The sequence below is a fragment of the Glarea lozoyensis genome, assembly GCF_000409485.1.
Source record: "Glarea lozoyensis ATCC 20868 chromosome Unknown GLAREA6, whole genome shotgun sequence".
Classification (NCBI taxonomy): domain Eukaryota; kingdom Fungi; phylum Ascomycota; class Leotiomycetes; order Helotiales; family Helotiaceae; genus Glarea; species Glarea lozoyensis.
The window spans coordinates 872,254-885,473 of NW_007361001.1; the positions used below are offsets into that span (position 1 = coordinate 872,254).

The following is a 13,220-nucleotide window of genomic DNA, read 5'->3' on the forward strand; positions in this document are numbered from 1 at the left end:
GCTCTAACAAAGACGATGTAAAAGTCAATTGGCAGAGCTTGGTCAAGCAGAAATCAAATAGAAAGCGATCCTGAGTTCTGGGGTGCAAGTCAGCTTTTAAAACCTCAAAACATGTTTCGAAATTTGGGTGGTACAAGAAAATGTTCAGAATATGTAAGAATTGAATGTCATCCACTCCCACGATATAGCGACCCTGGCGGGGGTGCCACCGAAGAGAGGTCAATCGCAAATTATATCATCATTTGGAGTATTTCGGTCCAGAGCGTGAGATTGTGATGGATAGAACTTACAATGCAGAGCACGATGCCACACTCCTAAAGATATGAATGAGATAGCCATCGATCCAGAACCATAATGGTAGATTCGAGGAGATGCTGGAGAGTTGTCGTCAATGTTGTTGGAAGATTTGAAGATCTGAGAAAAGTTCGAGAGGTGACAATTTCTGCGGCTAATGCATGGATGCCTGGTGGGTTTGCGTTCAATGCCTCATCACGGCTGTTCACGTGATGGACCCAACGGCATTCCGCACTCGCTAACGAAGGCACATTCGAATTTCTCGAAATCGACGCAGTGACAAATTTCCATCCAACGACAACAACCCTCGACAAACGCCCAGTACGTTCCTATACTATTTCCAACCGCCAGAACAGTCTCACTAACACAGGTGATTCAGAATCATACACAATGGGTGACGCAGAGATCAAGGCATCCTCATGGAGACTGGTGGAGGTCGGTCGCGTCTGTCTCATCCACGGCGGACCATCCGACGGAAAGCTTGCAACAATTGTTGAGATCATCGACCACAAGCGAGTATGTGGAACTTTGATTTGGATTGAAAGTCTCCAGCAAAGGTACTGACTTAATATAGGCACTCGTTGACGGCCCAGCAACCGACACCAAGATCGCAGTTCCCCGTCAATCAATCGCTCTCGCACAACTTATCCTCACACCACTGGTTCTCGAGAAACTACCTCGAGCTGCCCGAACTGGCGTTGTTGCGGCTGCATGGAAGAAGGCTGATATCGAGGCAAAGTGGCAGGAGAGTGCTTGGGCGAAGAAGCGCACACAAAAGGAGCGGAGACGAGCATTGACCGATTTCGAGCGATTCAAGGTTATGCGATTGAAGAAGCAGGCACGTTTCGAGGTCCGAAAGTCGTTGGCTAAGGTTAAGGCATCTGCGTAAACGACTAGGAGTGGATGATATTGAGGGCACGATTGCATTGGGTTGCGGATTCCTTTACTTCTCAGGAAGCTTTGTATCTCACGTCATTTTTGACCGGCGCAAAGAGCAGATGGACTTCAAAAGAATATTGAAGTACTTCCGGAATTGAATGCTACGATACATCTCAAAGCATGGCAGTCAATTTTCGCTTGGGAATTTGCTTGCAGTGTGAAACATTAATGAAAAAAAAATTGTGAAATCAAATACGTCGTAGTCAATTTGAATTTTAGTGAATGTAAACTATTGTGAACAATTCTCTACTGTTACTGAAGTGTACCTCGGAATATTGCTACTACATAGTTCGGTGACCTAAAATTCTTAGCGAACGCAGCCCTAACCTTCAAAAGTTCACCTCTACATCATCAACATCCAACGTTAACAACGCGACTCCCCCTCCAACCTTTTCAGGTCAGTACGACCCGTAATCGCCATCAATTCTATTATTCCTTGCCCGTTTCTCGTCCGAATTGTGTTGGCTACGCTTGTTGCGCACAACGAAATCTCAAAAAACCAATCCCTCGATAATTAATTTACTGACAACTATCTTTCTAGACATACCACCCAGCATGTCGAGCTCCCGTGTCGAAGAACTCCCAGATGAGGAGCCAACTAAGAACGTCACTGCAGAGGATGAGGGATCTGATAGCTCCGACTCCGAGGTAGAGGCTGGCGAGAGCGATATTCCATCTGGAGGAGCTATCGTGCACTCTCGCAATGAGAAGAAGGCACGCAAGTCGATTGCTAAACTGGGGCTCACTCGTGTTCCTGGAATCACTCGAGTTACATTGAGGAGACCAAAGAACGTAAGTCTCTACAAGGCGGCGCATTATGATGCGTTTACAATCTGGAGATCGAGGGTCTTATTCGCCAGGGCACTCTTTGACTGGCTTTCCATTTACCTCACACTTGATTTGCGACGTCTACTGACAAGACGAAATACAGATTCTGTTTGTCATCAACCAGCCAGAGGTTTGGAAGTCCCCAACCAGCAACACCTACATGTAAGTATATGCCCACCTTTTACTTCAAGTCATGGATTCTGACCAGCTCAATAGTGTCTTCGGTGAAGCGAAGATTGAGGATCTCAACTCCCAGGCTCAAGCTTCTGCCGCTCAACAAATCGCCGCCGAATCTCACGACCACGCCGGACATGACCACTCAGGCCATGACCACGACCACGACCATGGCAAGGGCAAGGCTATCGACACTGGCGATGACAAGAAGGACGATGACGAAGACGATGGGGAGGAAGTTGACGCTGAGGGCCTCGAGGATAAGGATATTGAATTGGTTATGACTCAAGCCAGTGTGTCGCGGAAGAAGGCTGTCAAGGCTCTGAAAGAGAACGATAACGACATAGTCAACTCCATCATGGCTCTAAGCATATAGGCATCGTAGGTGTATCTGAGCCGTGCATCAGATGGCAAGGGGTCGTTTCGATGCGCAGATGACGATTCTGGGTGCTCTTACGAGTTTATATAAAAGCCAACTTTGTACACCAAATATTGAAAAATTGAAAGTGCATTTGGATTCCCTACCTCGCATGAAATTGAATGTATCGGCTTGGTAGTTCAACATGATTTGGGAATAATTTTAACTTGCGACCCCCCTTCTTTCATCCAGTTGATGGAGTCTGCTTCGATATGTGTGACGTGTGTCGCTAGCTATTGGGATTTTGGTTCTGACCAAATGTGTCTATCTAAAAATGTACCATATCCAAGAATCTGTAAGAAGATTTTTGTTCTACTGAGCAGAAGGGAATCTCCTAATTGCAAAACCGCAAGACTGGGAAGGCTGTCCGGAGCGGCTCCGGTCACGTGTCGCGACACCCTGTCTCTTTCTGTTTAGCGCGATTTGAAGAAGCTCAGGATTTGACGTCGCAGAACAACACCAAATCTCCGCTCACCTCAATCCCACCAAATTCGTCACAATGGCAGTAGGAGTAAGTTTTCTATTTCCCAGTATTCCTAGACATTGTTCTCGTTCTGTGCAAGCGTGTACTTGAGTTGGCTGCGTATCTGTCGCATATCCACTGATGCCGAGGAGTTGACAACCTCTTCCACATGAAGCTGATGCCAGATGAATTATAGAGAAGCGCCGCCCTGAAGCTCGACTGGGCCAAAATTGGAACCTCCCTTGGCCTCCGTGGACAAACTGCCGCCTCCCTCCAATCATTCAAGAAGCGCAACGAAGATGCCCGACGCCGAGTCCAGCAACTTTCCGAGTTGCCATCGAAGGTCGACTTCTCACATTACAAGTCGGTGTTGAAGAACCAAGCCGTCGTTGACGAGATCGAGAAGCACTTTGCCAGTTTCAAACCTGCTACATACGATGTTGGAAGACAGATCAAGGCCATTGAGGCATTTGAGGCACAGGCTGTGAAGAATGCCGAGGAGACCAAGGGCCGTGTTGATTTGGAATTGAAGGATTTGGAGAAGACATTGAAGAACATCGAGGAAGCAAGACCGTTCGAGGAGCTCACTGTGGTATGTATCAATGGAATTACGCTTACCGATTGTTGGGCTAATCTATGGCATTTTAGGACGAAGTCGCAGCTGCAGAGCCACAAATCGACGAGAAGACCACCCAACTCATCTCCAAGGGACGATGGCAGGTACCAGGATACAAGGTATGTTTAATCCCAGGACGGGGCTTAATTTGGCACAATTATCTAACAAATTCACAGGAGAAATTCGGCGATCTCTCAATCTTGTAGACAATGGTGCTGCGTCTTTTCTTATGTCACCTGTACGAGTGTAAATAGCGGGCAGGGAGAAGCAGAATTGAATCGGGTTTCTTCTAATCTCTGTATATTCATTGTGGTTATTATGTTTCAATCCTCAAGTGACTATGGCTCCCATCTCGTCAAATTGTGCCAAAGCGCTCCACGGCAGTTTAGAACCCCACCAGCCATTTTATCCCTTCTATCATGTCGCTTTCGGCTTTCATCGCTCTCTCTAGGAATGGCGCCTTGAGCCAAAACGTGTGAGGGTATCCAACCACAACGTCCAGCTTGACTTCCACGCCCTGCAATCTCAAGGCTTCCGCATAACACACCCCATCAGAGTAGTAGACATCGTTAGTACAAACCTGTACCCAGTGTCTTGGTAGTCCGCTCAGATTTTCTACTTCCAATGGAAGCTTTTCTTTTGTACGATTATCTTTGTTGAGCGCAGGGGCTGCCAGCAAGGAGGTATGGTACTCTGGCGACATAGACTTATGGTACTCCTTGAACTTCGTTGGGATATTCGTGCCACCAGAAGTGGCATCACAGAGCACTGGTCCCCTAAGTAGTACCCCAATGATCCTCTTTCTGTCCTCTCCTATCACCACCTGCGATATCTGTGCAGCAAGTTGACCACCAGATGAACTTCCAGCCAGTATCAAACCTCCAGTGTGTAATGCGGTAACGTGTCGGAATCCCTCTAACGCGTCAGAGAGAGCATCGTCAGCTGTGAATTCCGGCATGAGGCGATAGTCGATGGAATAGACCGTACATGATTGGGCGAGACAAATTCGCCGACATGCCAGATCTTCGCTGTCAAGGTCGCCAACGTAAAGGCCTCCTCCATGGTAGTAGATCACTGTTGGTGTCGCAGTACCTTCTTGGGACTTTAACGAGGACGACGGAGTGTAGCTGCGTATTCCGATCTGATGATCCACTTTAGAGGAAGGTATGAAAGTGTCTTTGATGTCGATGCCGTTTTGTAAATGGGACTCTTGTCCACTGAGGAGAAGTTTATTCAAATCTTTACATCGTTGACTGTATCCTTGTTGACGCTGTTTTGGAGTGAGTGTGACTTGTGGTTGTGTAAGAAGGCCAGCTGCTGTTTCGTGGGCGAGCCATGCAGGATCCAGAGGAGGAGGATGGTCAAGAATTAAGTCTAGGTTTATTGACATGTTGTATTGCGAAAGTTCGGCCAATTCATGAATTTGTACTTGACTTTTACTTGGGAAGAGATAGTATTAAGTAGTGAGTATACAAGTGGAGTATATATTCAGATGCAGCACTCAGCATTTAAGCGAACTGCCTTTCTGCGCCAAGTAAGTTTCGAAGCACTCCAACTTCAACAACACTTCTTTCATTCGCAAGACTATACCGTGATTATCTGATGTCGGCTCTTTTTTTCCATGTAGCCGAACGTGTTTAATCACTGTATGTACTTGGTGGGTGACAAATAGATTCTAGAAACCTAAGCAGAGAAAAAGCCTCTGGAGAAATCTAGGGTTGGGTCTTTAAGAAAAGCGACATCCTGCAATGAATCATGTATGTGGTCTGTCAGGAATGTCATGGTGAACAATTTATCCGCTTCATTCCTCATAATACTGGCTAATTTGAAACGGAGCCATGAATGACGATGTAACTTACTTTTCCACGGGTCAGAAGAGCACCTGGCATAGCTCGAAGGTATACTTATAAAGAACATGAGTCTACTAAGTAATCTATGACTACGGGTCAGCCCAGCTTATAAGCTCCACAGTACTCACAAAACCTGCAAGGAATACTGGACTGAGAATATTAAGTCAAGTAACACATCACCAAATCATGACTGAAAATATGGGTGAAGGAATTGAATGTTTGAACAGATGAATTCTAATTCATACATAAGAAGTTGAGTAACATGTCTGTCTAAGTGATACAAAAGAAAAATGACAGAGGAAAGTCGCCAATGACGACCCCTCGTACATGAGAAGAGTAACATATCTAAAGAAGACAAAAGAAATTTGAAAGAAAGAGAGCCATCAGTGACGGCCTGGTCAAAAGAAAGAATGTGTCGCCATCTTGCGCATCCAAAACCCAAAAACGCCTCGCTAACCAGCAACCAAGGTATCATTGTCCCAATCCGCCCACGGATCCCATAAACTCTATCCAGTTCCATGTAAAACGCCGCAATAGTCAAAAACCCAAATCCGCCCAGCCATAACCAGTGTGCAAGTCATTAATCGTAAAGTAGCTTTCAAAGCTGTCGTAAAAAAAAGTTGAAGTAAAATGTTCTCGCTCCTCTAGAGCATATCGAATCGAAAGTAGTTTAAAAAGTTGTCAGTCTAAGCGACGAAAGATACTGATCGTCTGCCAACAAATGCTTGTGGAAGTTGCTTGGCATCGAAATCAGCATCTGAGACGCAGAATTCCATTGTGAAGTCGTTTGTGTGAGCAGGGCAAGACTGGAGACTGTTAGTAAGTGATGGCTAAGACAAGCAGGAAATTAGACATACATGAGTTGCCTTCTGGTCAGGAAACTGATAGGCGTCCTTGCACATCTCGTTCTTCTTGCACTTAACTGGAATGCAAGTCTTTGAATCTCCTACATCTCCATCCGTCCAGGCCATGACATTCTCACTGAAAAACGGACTTCCAGCGCGGGCCCTTCCATCTCCATCGATGTCGCTGACATCCCACCAGAACTTATCTGGATCCTGGTTATACTCGAACTGAGTTACCTTGGGTGTGATCCAATCGTTGTCTTTAGATATCTTGACAGATGTTGCACCTTTAGGATGGATTTCAAGACTGGTCGAGCTGCCTCCCTGAACTGTCCATGGCTCAGTCATTGTGGCCTGGGCGGGGCAAGGGCCTTTATTAGGACCCATATCGCACGCAAAGCCTGGTTGCTGGTTGATGATGGCGTTGCTCTCCTTCACATAAACGGGATAAGAACAACTTTGGCGGTGTTAGCTGAATACCGTTGCGTAAATAGTCGTATAGAAATTAATATGCATACCTATTCTTGATTGTAATGCGAGCGTTAGCAACTGAAGCCGAAGCGACAAGTAAAGCCAAAGCTTGTGCTGTGTAAGAACGCATATTGATCAACAATATGTGTAATTAATATATTGTGTTACTAGGATGAGAGAGGTAATTAAGAAATATAGAAGTAAGTAATGATGACTGTCAAAGCCAGAGATAGGGCAACAAAGAATGACTGTCAAAGTCAGGTATAGTGTAAAATTAAAGACTGTAAAAAGAAGATTAGATGACCGAGGAGAAAGATATTAGAATGAGTCGATTAGATAAGTAGCTGATGAGTATGAATAAGAAGTTTCACCACTGGGTGACACTCATACCTTTATACTTCGTAACGTTGGCTGAAACTGCGGCAATGGAAGGAATATTCTGACGCATGGCCAAAAGCAACTAAAAGTTATGAAACTCTTACTCATAATGTTGCTTTAGTGCACGCGGAGCATCCTCCATCGCTCAGAATTCTCGCATTTGGGGTATTCATCGAAGCTGTTCAGTGACTAGATAGAACTCCATAATATCGCGTATTTGCGTCAGAAGTTGGGTCTGATCAGAGGCCTCGATCATTTGTGCAAAGCGACTCCTATATGTCGTCAGGGCCCGCCTCAGGATGGAGGGCGGTGGGCCTTGGGGTGCTGGTGTTGTTGGAGGATTAGAATTTTTTGAGGCGGAGCGACGTCGAGCGAATAAAAGTCGTGTAAATAGCCCCCACGTGAATCACCTCGACGTTCCTCCTTACTTTTAGCGAGGAATTTTCACCTCGTCAGCGATCCGTTGAAGGATTGATTTTAAGTTAGTGGAACGCCATGTGCTACTAGGATTGATTCGGTCGGGTTTCTTCGCGATTGGGTTGAAATCGTTGGCGGAGACATACGAAGGTCGGAATACACCATTGGAAAAGACCATGTGAACGAGAAATATGAGGAGTAGGCGTTCTTACACGCCAATCATCTGCAGACTTGTGAGAAATTACCGGTCTTGGCCAGCTTGAAGTTACAAGACGTCGTCGCTTTCTTCCGGAAGTACAGACCCCGCTCATCAAATTGCTCCATAAGCCGAAAGCCATTGACAAGAATGAGTCGGAATTTTGCCAGTGATTGCCGCAAAAAAAAATAAACATGCCAGTAAAAGTACTTTGCAAGCCTTAATCCTCCTCCACGATTCAATATCGACGACAGCCTATACCCCTTACATCGCTCACGAAACAAGAGAATATCCATTTTTTGACAAATTTAGGATATCGTAAAATTCTGGAAGGGTTATGGACTGGAGAGGCTGAATACTATCTTGTTGACCAACACCAACATTTATATACTGCAGCATCGGCACATGCCCCCCTCCTCACCAACCGGAGGGTCCTTTCGGCACTGGGTTCTCAGCCTGCCACTCGGTCATATTCATGACATACACACCCCAAACCTGGGATAATTCTTTCAATGCCGCATCTTTAGATTCCTGAGAAGTTCCTTCTGTGGCATCCGAGATGATCGTGACATTGTAGCCGAGTTTGGTGCCGTCAATTGCTGTCCCGCGAACGCAGGCGGATGTGACGAGGCTGTAGAAATATTAGTATTGTCATATAAGGTCGGAATTGATGAAGGTAGGATTGCTCACCCGGTTATGATCAGTTTGTCTATGCTATGTATCCGTAACTCTGAATCCAAGGTCGTAAAACGGCGGTATTGGTTCTAGACTTGTTACTACACTCACTGAACCAACATGGAAAAGTGCACTCTTACATCACCGAAAGCAGAATAACTGTCAATACTATGATTCTGAGCTTTCTTGATATACTGCACACTAGTTCTGTACCCTTCCAAATTGTGCAATCTGCTCTTAATCCCGTCCTCGAGCTGGCTTCCCCATGTTTCTGGCACACAATGGTCTGGATAGACCGTTTGCGTCTCGACGAAATTTGAAGAGTCCGCAAAAGGATTTTGCACAGTTTCGAATTGAGCAACGCCCGGGTGAGCAGAAGCGAAAGAGACATGGCCTTCGGGGTGCCAGTCCTGCGACGCGATGATCAATGGCCATTCTTGAGTGTCAAGCAGGGAGTACACGTTAGGGAGAATTGCCGGAGCGCGTGAATTGTTCAGAGAGCCGGATATGAAGTCATTTTGTATGTCTATAAGAACCAGCGCTGTATTCTTATGGAGTTTATGGGAGAACTATGGATTCATTAATTGGTGTCAACAGATGTATTAGGGATGACTTACGGGAACAGCCGACACGAACGGAGTGATAGCAAACAGGGCAAGAAAATGGAAATACATTATGAAAAGGGTGAGTACGTGATAAAACAGCTTAGTGTAACGGGTTCCCAAGCTGAGATTGACTGCTTATACTTATAGAGCTCACCATGATGTCTTTTTATAGAAGCCTCCAAGCATTATGAAGGCGGTGACGATAAGAGAACCTGTTGAAGAGAAAATTTTGTCCGAGATAGGCGTACATTTCACACCTAGACCACAGACTTCTCAGATATGTCAGCCAAGAAAAGCCTCCAAGTTTGTCCTGACATACGAAGTACTTAAATCAACGTATCGAGCCCCTCGAGTGGAACAGATCTGAGATAAGAAGCAAGGTACACTACCCCACCCTTGAGATCGAAGACACAGCAAAGGTGGAGAAAGCCCGAGTATCCGGACGTCAAATCATGGCATGTTCCATCGGGGTGGTTTCATTATGTTATTGATTGACGGAAACTGAAGCAGTAATATCAGCCGTAGCCAAAATTCAATTACTATTTAATAGCTTCTCTACTGCCCACTTGACAGATAAGTTTCGTAGGTCGCTATAATGTTGCCCAACTCCGACGAACAGAACAGGCACATTCGTTGCGTGGACCATACTTACCAGTGTGCCTACCATATCTCCAACGGTGTCACACTTGGAGATTATGAAACCATCAAGTGAGCGTCCAGCACCAAAAGAGGTGTTGAAGTTTCGTGCCTGGGCGACCGAATCGGTTCCCACAAGTGCTTCTCCGACCATAAGAATTTTGTCTGGGTTTGCAAACTTGGCGAACTTCTCCAAAGAGGACATAAGTCGAGTGTCATTGTGTCGGCGCCCTGCTGTGTCGATTAAAACAACATCGAAACCTTCTGAAGCTGCGAAAGCCACGGAATCCTTAGCAACGTTGGCTGCATCCTTTCCATATCCTTTCTGATAAAGTTCCACTTCACCTCCTTCTCGAGCGCTCAACTCTTTCAAGTTGCGTACGTGGACAGCTAATTGTTCGACGGCACCTGATCTGAAAGTGTCGCATGCTACAACCAACACTTTGTACTTATTTTGTAAAAGAAAGAAGCATATCTTAGACAGATTCGTGGATTTCCCCACTCCATTAACACCGACTATGGATATCACATATGGCCGCCGTTTTTGCATAGATAGAGCAGATGGGGAGGCAACAGCGTCAATTTCCCGTAGAAGATCCAATGACGATGTAGGCGTCAATATCTTACGCAACGAAGACTCCATAGCTGTTTGAATCTTTGCTTGCACACCTTTGACAACTGTTAGCATATTCTGTAAATGTGTACTGGTGAACTTACTTTCAAAGTTTCCTGTCTTCACACCAATAAGTTCTCTCTCAACACCTTCGCACAAGCGAATGGCGGCTTCGCGGGCAACATTCTTTCGTAGAAGATGATCCTCCATACCCTTCATGGCTTTATCGAGGTCTGCCTTGGTCAAAGTCTTGCCCCCAACAACGTTCCTGAAAAGTCCCCCGATGGCGCTGAAACCCGAACCGACCAGTCCTTTCGACGATTCTGCTGAACTCTCCTTCTTCACATCTGCCGATGCCAGGATTGAGTGAACTTGGTCATCTAAATCTTTTAATACGAACTGGCCTTTTCCAGTCTTTGAACCCCAAGTCGCTTGGTCTACCTCCTCCACAGCGCCTGGGCGATCGCTGCTTATGCCATCTGTTGAGTTTGCGCCATTTGCAGGCGCGGAATAATCAAGCGGAGTGTCGCTATCCTCATCAGCCAACCCATCGGCGTCCCATTTCCTCCCCTTTTTCGGTGCTGCGGACCTGGCAGCCCTAGTCTTCTTCGCCGAAGTCTCATCCCCCGACGATTGGTATGTAGGTGTGTTGGCAGCTTTCCGTGCCCTTCTCGAACCTTTACCTCCAGGCCCAGATTTTCCTGTCAGCAGATGGCCCCCAGGTGTGCTTGGGCGCGATGTGTCGGGAGTAGCGATAGGCGTTGAGTCGTTCGACGTTAAGTCTCGATAATTGTTCTTCGATTGGCCTCGGGACAGCAAACCAGGTAACGGAGGGGGTTCGTCGCCTAAATCTCCGGATATCGAGATGGGAGCTTGTTCGATAAACGCGGTGGACTCTGCTGTCCTCGTATCTTGATTGAGCGCCGTCTTTTCTAGCTCTCGTACTTGTTGATCGAAATAATCGTCAAAGTGGCATTCGACGACTGTCGTATGTGGCTTCCTCAATTGATCGCCGTATAGGTCAACGAATATGGTCTTAATGTTATCAACCAGTTTATCAATCCAAGAGAGGTGGAGAAGCGATCGATATACAGCCTACATTCGCAAGTTAGCATGTGGAATAACAGGAAGGGTAAGCCCAACGAAGCCGTGGCATGCGACATGAGGACATACGACGAATATAATATTAAGCTCTTTGACCGTCGTCCATTTCAAAGTATGCTGGTCGTATTTATATGGAGGGTTGTTGGCGGCAGATATATCGTCTGCGACACCAGCTCCAGGTAATGTTCGTTCCTCGATGAAGACGTTCGTGATGAGACTATTGATGATGGCTGGACTGATGGGAGAATATGTCTTGGACCACAACACCACCCCGGAAGTGGTGAGGATTTCGAAAGTGTCCAACATGATTCTTGTCGCTGGCGCAATATAACAATGCGGAGGATTTGGCAGAGAATAATGTCCTTGTCCTCGCCGTCACAGTTCGTGTGCCGACCCCTGTCGCTTGTCCGATAAGATGCGAACCGGGGTTCTAGCGGCGATCCACAGTGAGCCGCAGCGCGGTGTGTGTGTGTTCTGTCGCGAAGAAAAGGGATTTGGTAAAGGTGGCAGAACTAATCGTGAATCCAGGCAGTAATCCATAGGTGCCTACTCTATCTACATCGTCTCAAGGCATCGGCCTACGAAATTCACACAAACATCCGATACATCTCCAGCTTCACAAAAATGCAGCGAAATCCGTACGGAAACATGCCTCCGGCGAACTCTCCACCGCTTCATCATCCAGTTCCTCAGCATGTTTCCACAGTCCCTCAATTAAGGTCGCCTCCTCCCCCGGTACCTCTACAGCAACAGCAATCTTATGGCAACCCGTACCAAGCACAAGGAGGGAATAATGGCTTTGGCGCATATGGAGGGTTCATCAATGATCCAACGGCGCAGATGGGGTTCCAGGTTGGACAAACCGCATTGAAACATGGCTCAGAATACGTGGAGGCAAATGTGAGAGACGTCGAAGCTCTTTTCTAGGATGTTACTGATTGAAATTACAGTTTAATCGATACGTCAACGTCTCGGCGTTGAAGCATTATTTCAATGTTTCAAACTCATATGTTGTCAACAAACTATTTCTCGTCTTATTTCCCTGGAGGCACAAGCCATGGTCTCGAAAACAGTCTATTGGGCCAAACGGTCAGGAGGGGTGGTTCTTACCACCAAGGGACGACTTGAACAGTCCGGACATGTACATCCCTGTTATGGCATTGGTGACATATATCCTTTTGTCGACACTGCTCGCAGGTCTGCGAGGCGCATTTCAGCCAGAGCTATTAGGATATACGGCGACATGGGCATTCTTTATCGTCTTTATTGAAATTCTCGGGCTTAAGCTCGGATGTTATCTTCTGTCTATATCAAATGAGTCTCAGCTACTGGACCTGGTCGCATACTCGGGGTACAAATTTGTGGGGGTCATTGTCACTTTGGTGACCAGTGAGATTGTGAATCGTGGAAAGGGAACAGGTGGATGGATTGGATGGACAATCTTTGGCTACTGCTTTTTAGCCAATGCTTTATTCCTTGTATGTTGTATGTCCTATGAGACCACTCTACATAACTGACCTCCGCAGCTACGATCTCTTAAATACGTCCTACTCCCAGAAAACACCACCGACGAGCGTGGTACAATGCAGACCGTTGCTCGATCCCAAAAAAGCCGAAGGACTCAGTTTCTATTCCTATACTCATACCCTGTACAGCTGGTTTTCATGTGGGCTCTTACCACGGTTTAAAGGGGTTAAT

The 13,220-nt window shown here is 46.4% G+C and overlaps 7 protein-coding genes across 7 annotated transcripts; 4 read left to right on the forward strand and 3 right to left on the reverse strand.

Annotated features, from left to right (window-relative positions):
• Window positions 1-684: 684 nt before the first annotated feature.
• On the forward strand, window positions 685-1,183 carry GLAREA_02594 (60S ribosomal protein L14; the record flags this gene model as incomplete). Its single annotated transcript, XM_008087680.1, has 2 exons — window positions 685-810; window positions 869-1,183. The coding sequence occupies 2 exons, from the start codon at window positions 685-687 to the stop codon at window positions 1,181-1,183; spliced, it is 441 nt and encodes a 146-aa protein (XP_008085871.1).
• Window positions 1,184-1,788: 605 nt separating this feature from the next.
• Window positions 1,789-2,611, forward strand: GLAREA_02595 (uncharacterized protein; the record flags this gene model as incomplete). The annotated part of the gene is made up of 3 exons (XM_008087681.1): window positions 1,789-2,025; window positions 2,165-2,223; window positions 2,278-2,611. 3 exons carry the CDS (start codon window positions 1,789-1,791, stop codon window positions 2,609-2,611), a joined length of 630 nt encoding a protein of 209 aa, XP_008085872.1.
• A 541-nt stretch (window positions 2,612-3,152) lies between these two features.
• GLAREA_02596 (ATP synthase D chain, mitochondrial) lies at window positions 3,153-3,938 on the forward strand (the record flags this gene model as incomplete). Its single annotated transcript, XM_008087682.1, has 4 exons — window positions 3,153-3,164; window positions 3,313-3,708; window positions 3,765-3,851; window positions 3,909-3,938. 4 exons carry the CDS (start codon window positions 3,153-3,155, stop codon window positions 3,936-3,938), a joined length of 525 nt encoding a protein of 174 aa, XP_008085873.1.
• Window positions 3,939-4,117: 179 nt separating this feature from the next.
• Window positions 4,118-5,122, reverse strand: GLAREA_02597 (alpha/beta-Hydrolase; the record flags this gene model as incomplete). The annotated part of the gene is made up of 1 exon (XM_008087683.1): window positions 4,118-5,122. One exon carries the CDS (start codon window positions 5,120-5,122, stop codon window positions 4,118-4,120), a length of 1,005 nt encoding a protein of 334 aa, XP_008085874.1.
• A 1,146-nt stretch (window positions 5,123-6,268) lies between these two features.
• GLAREA_02598 (Osmotin, thaumatin-like protein) lies at window positions 6,269-7,028 on the reverse strand (the record flags this gene model as incomplete). Its single annotated transcript, XM_008087684.1, has 3 exons — window positions 6,269-6,388; window positions 6,440-6,884; window positions 6,946-7,028. The coding sequence occupies 3 exons, from the start codon at window positions 7,026-7,028 to the stop codon at window positions 6,269-6,271; spliced, it is 648 nt and encodes a 215-aa protein (XP_008085875.1).
• A 1,278-nt stretch (window positions 7,029-8,306) lies between these two features.
• Window positions 8,307-11,828, reverse strand: GLAREA_02599 (SNARE-like protein; the record flags this gene model as incomplete). Its single annotated transcript, XM_008087685.1, has 6 exons — window positions 8,307-8,520; window positions 8,580-8,653; window positions 8,705-9,133; window positions 9,822-10,474; window positions 10,523-11,513; window positions 11,592-11,828. 6 exons carry the CDS (start codon window positions 11,826-11,828, stop codon window positions 8,307-8,309), a joined length of 2,598 nt encoding a protein of 865 aa, XP_008085876.1.
• A 318-nt stretch (window positions 11,829-12,146) lies between these two features.
• Window positions 12,147-13,210, forward strand: GLAREA_02600 (uncharacterized protein; the record flags this gene model as incomplete). The annotated part of the gene is made up of 3 exons (XM_008087686.1): window positions 12,147-12,422; window positions 12,473-13,000; window positions 13,049-13,210. The coding sequence occupies 3 exons, from the start codon at window positions 12,147-12,149 to the stop codon at window positions 13,208-13,210; spliced, it is 966 nt and encodes a 321-aa protein (XP_008085877.1).
• Window positions 13,211-13,220: the final 10 nt, after the last annotated feature.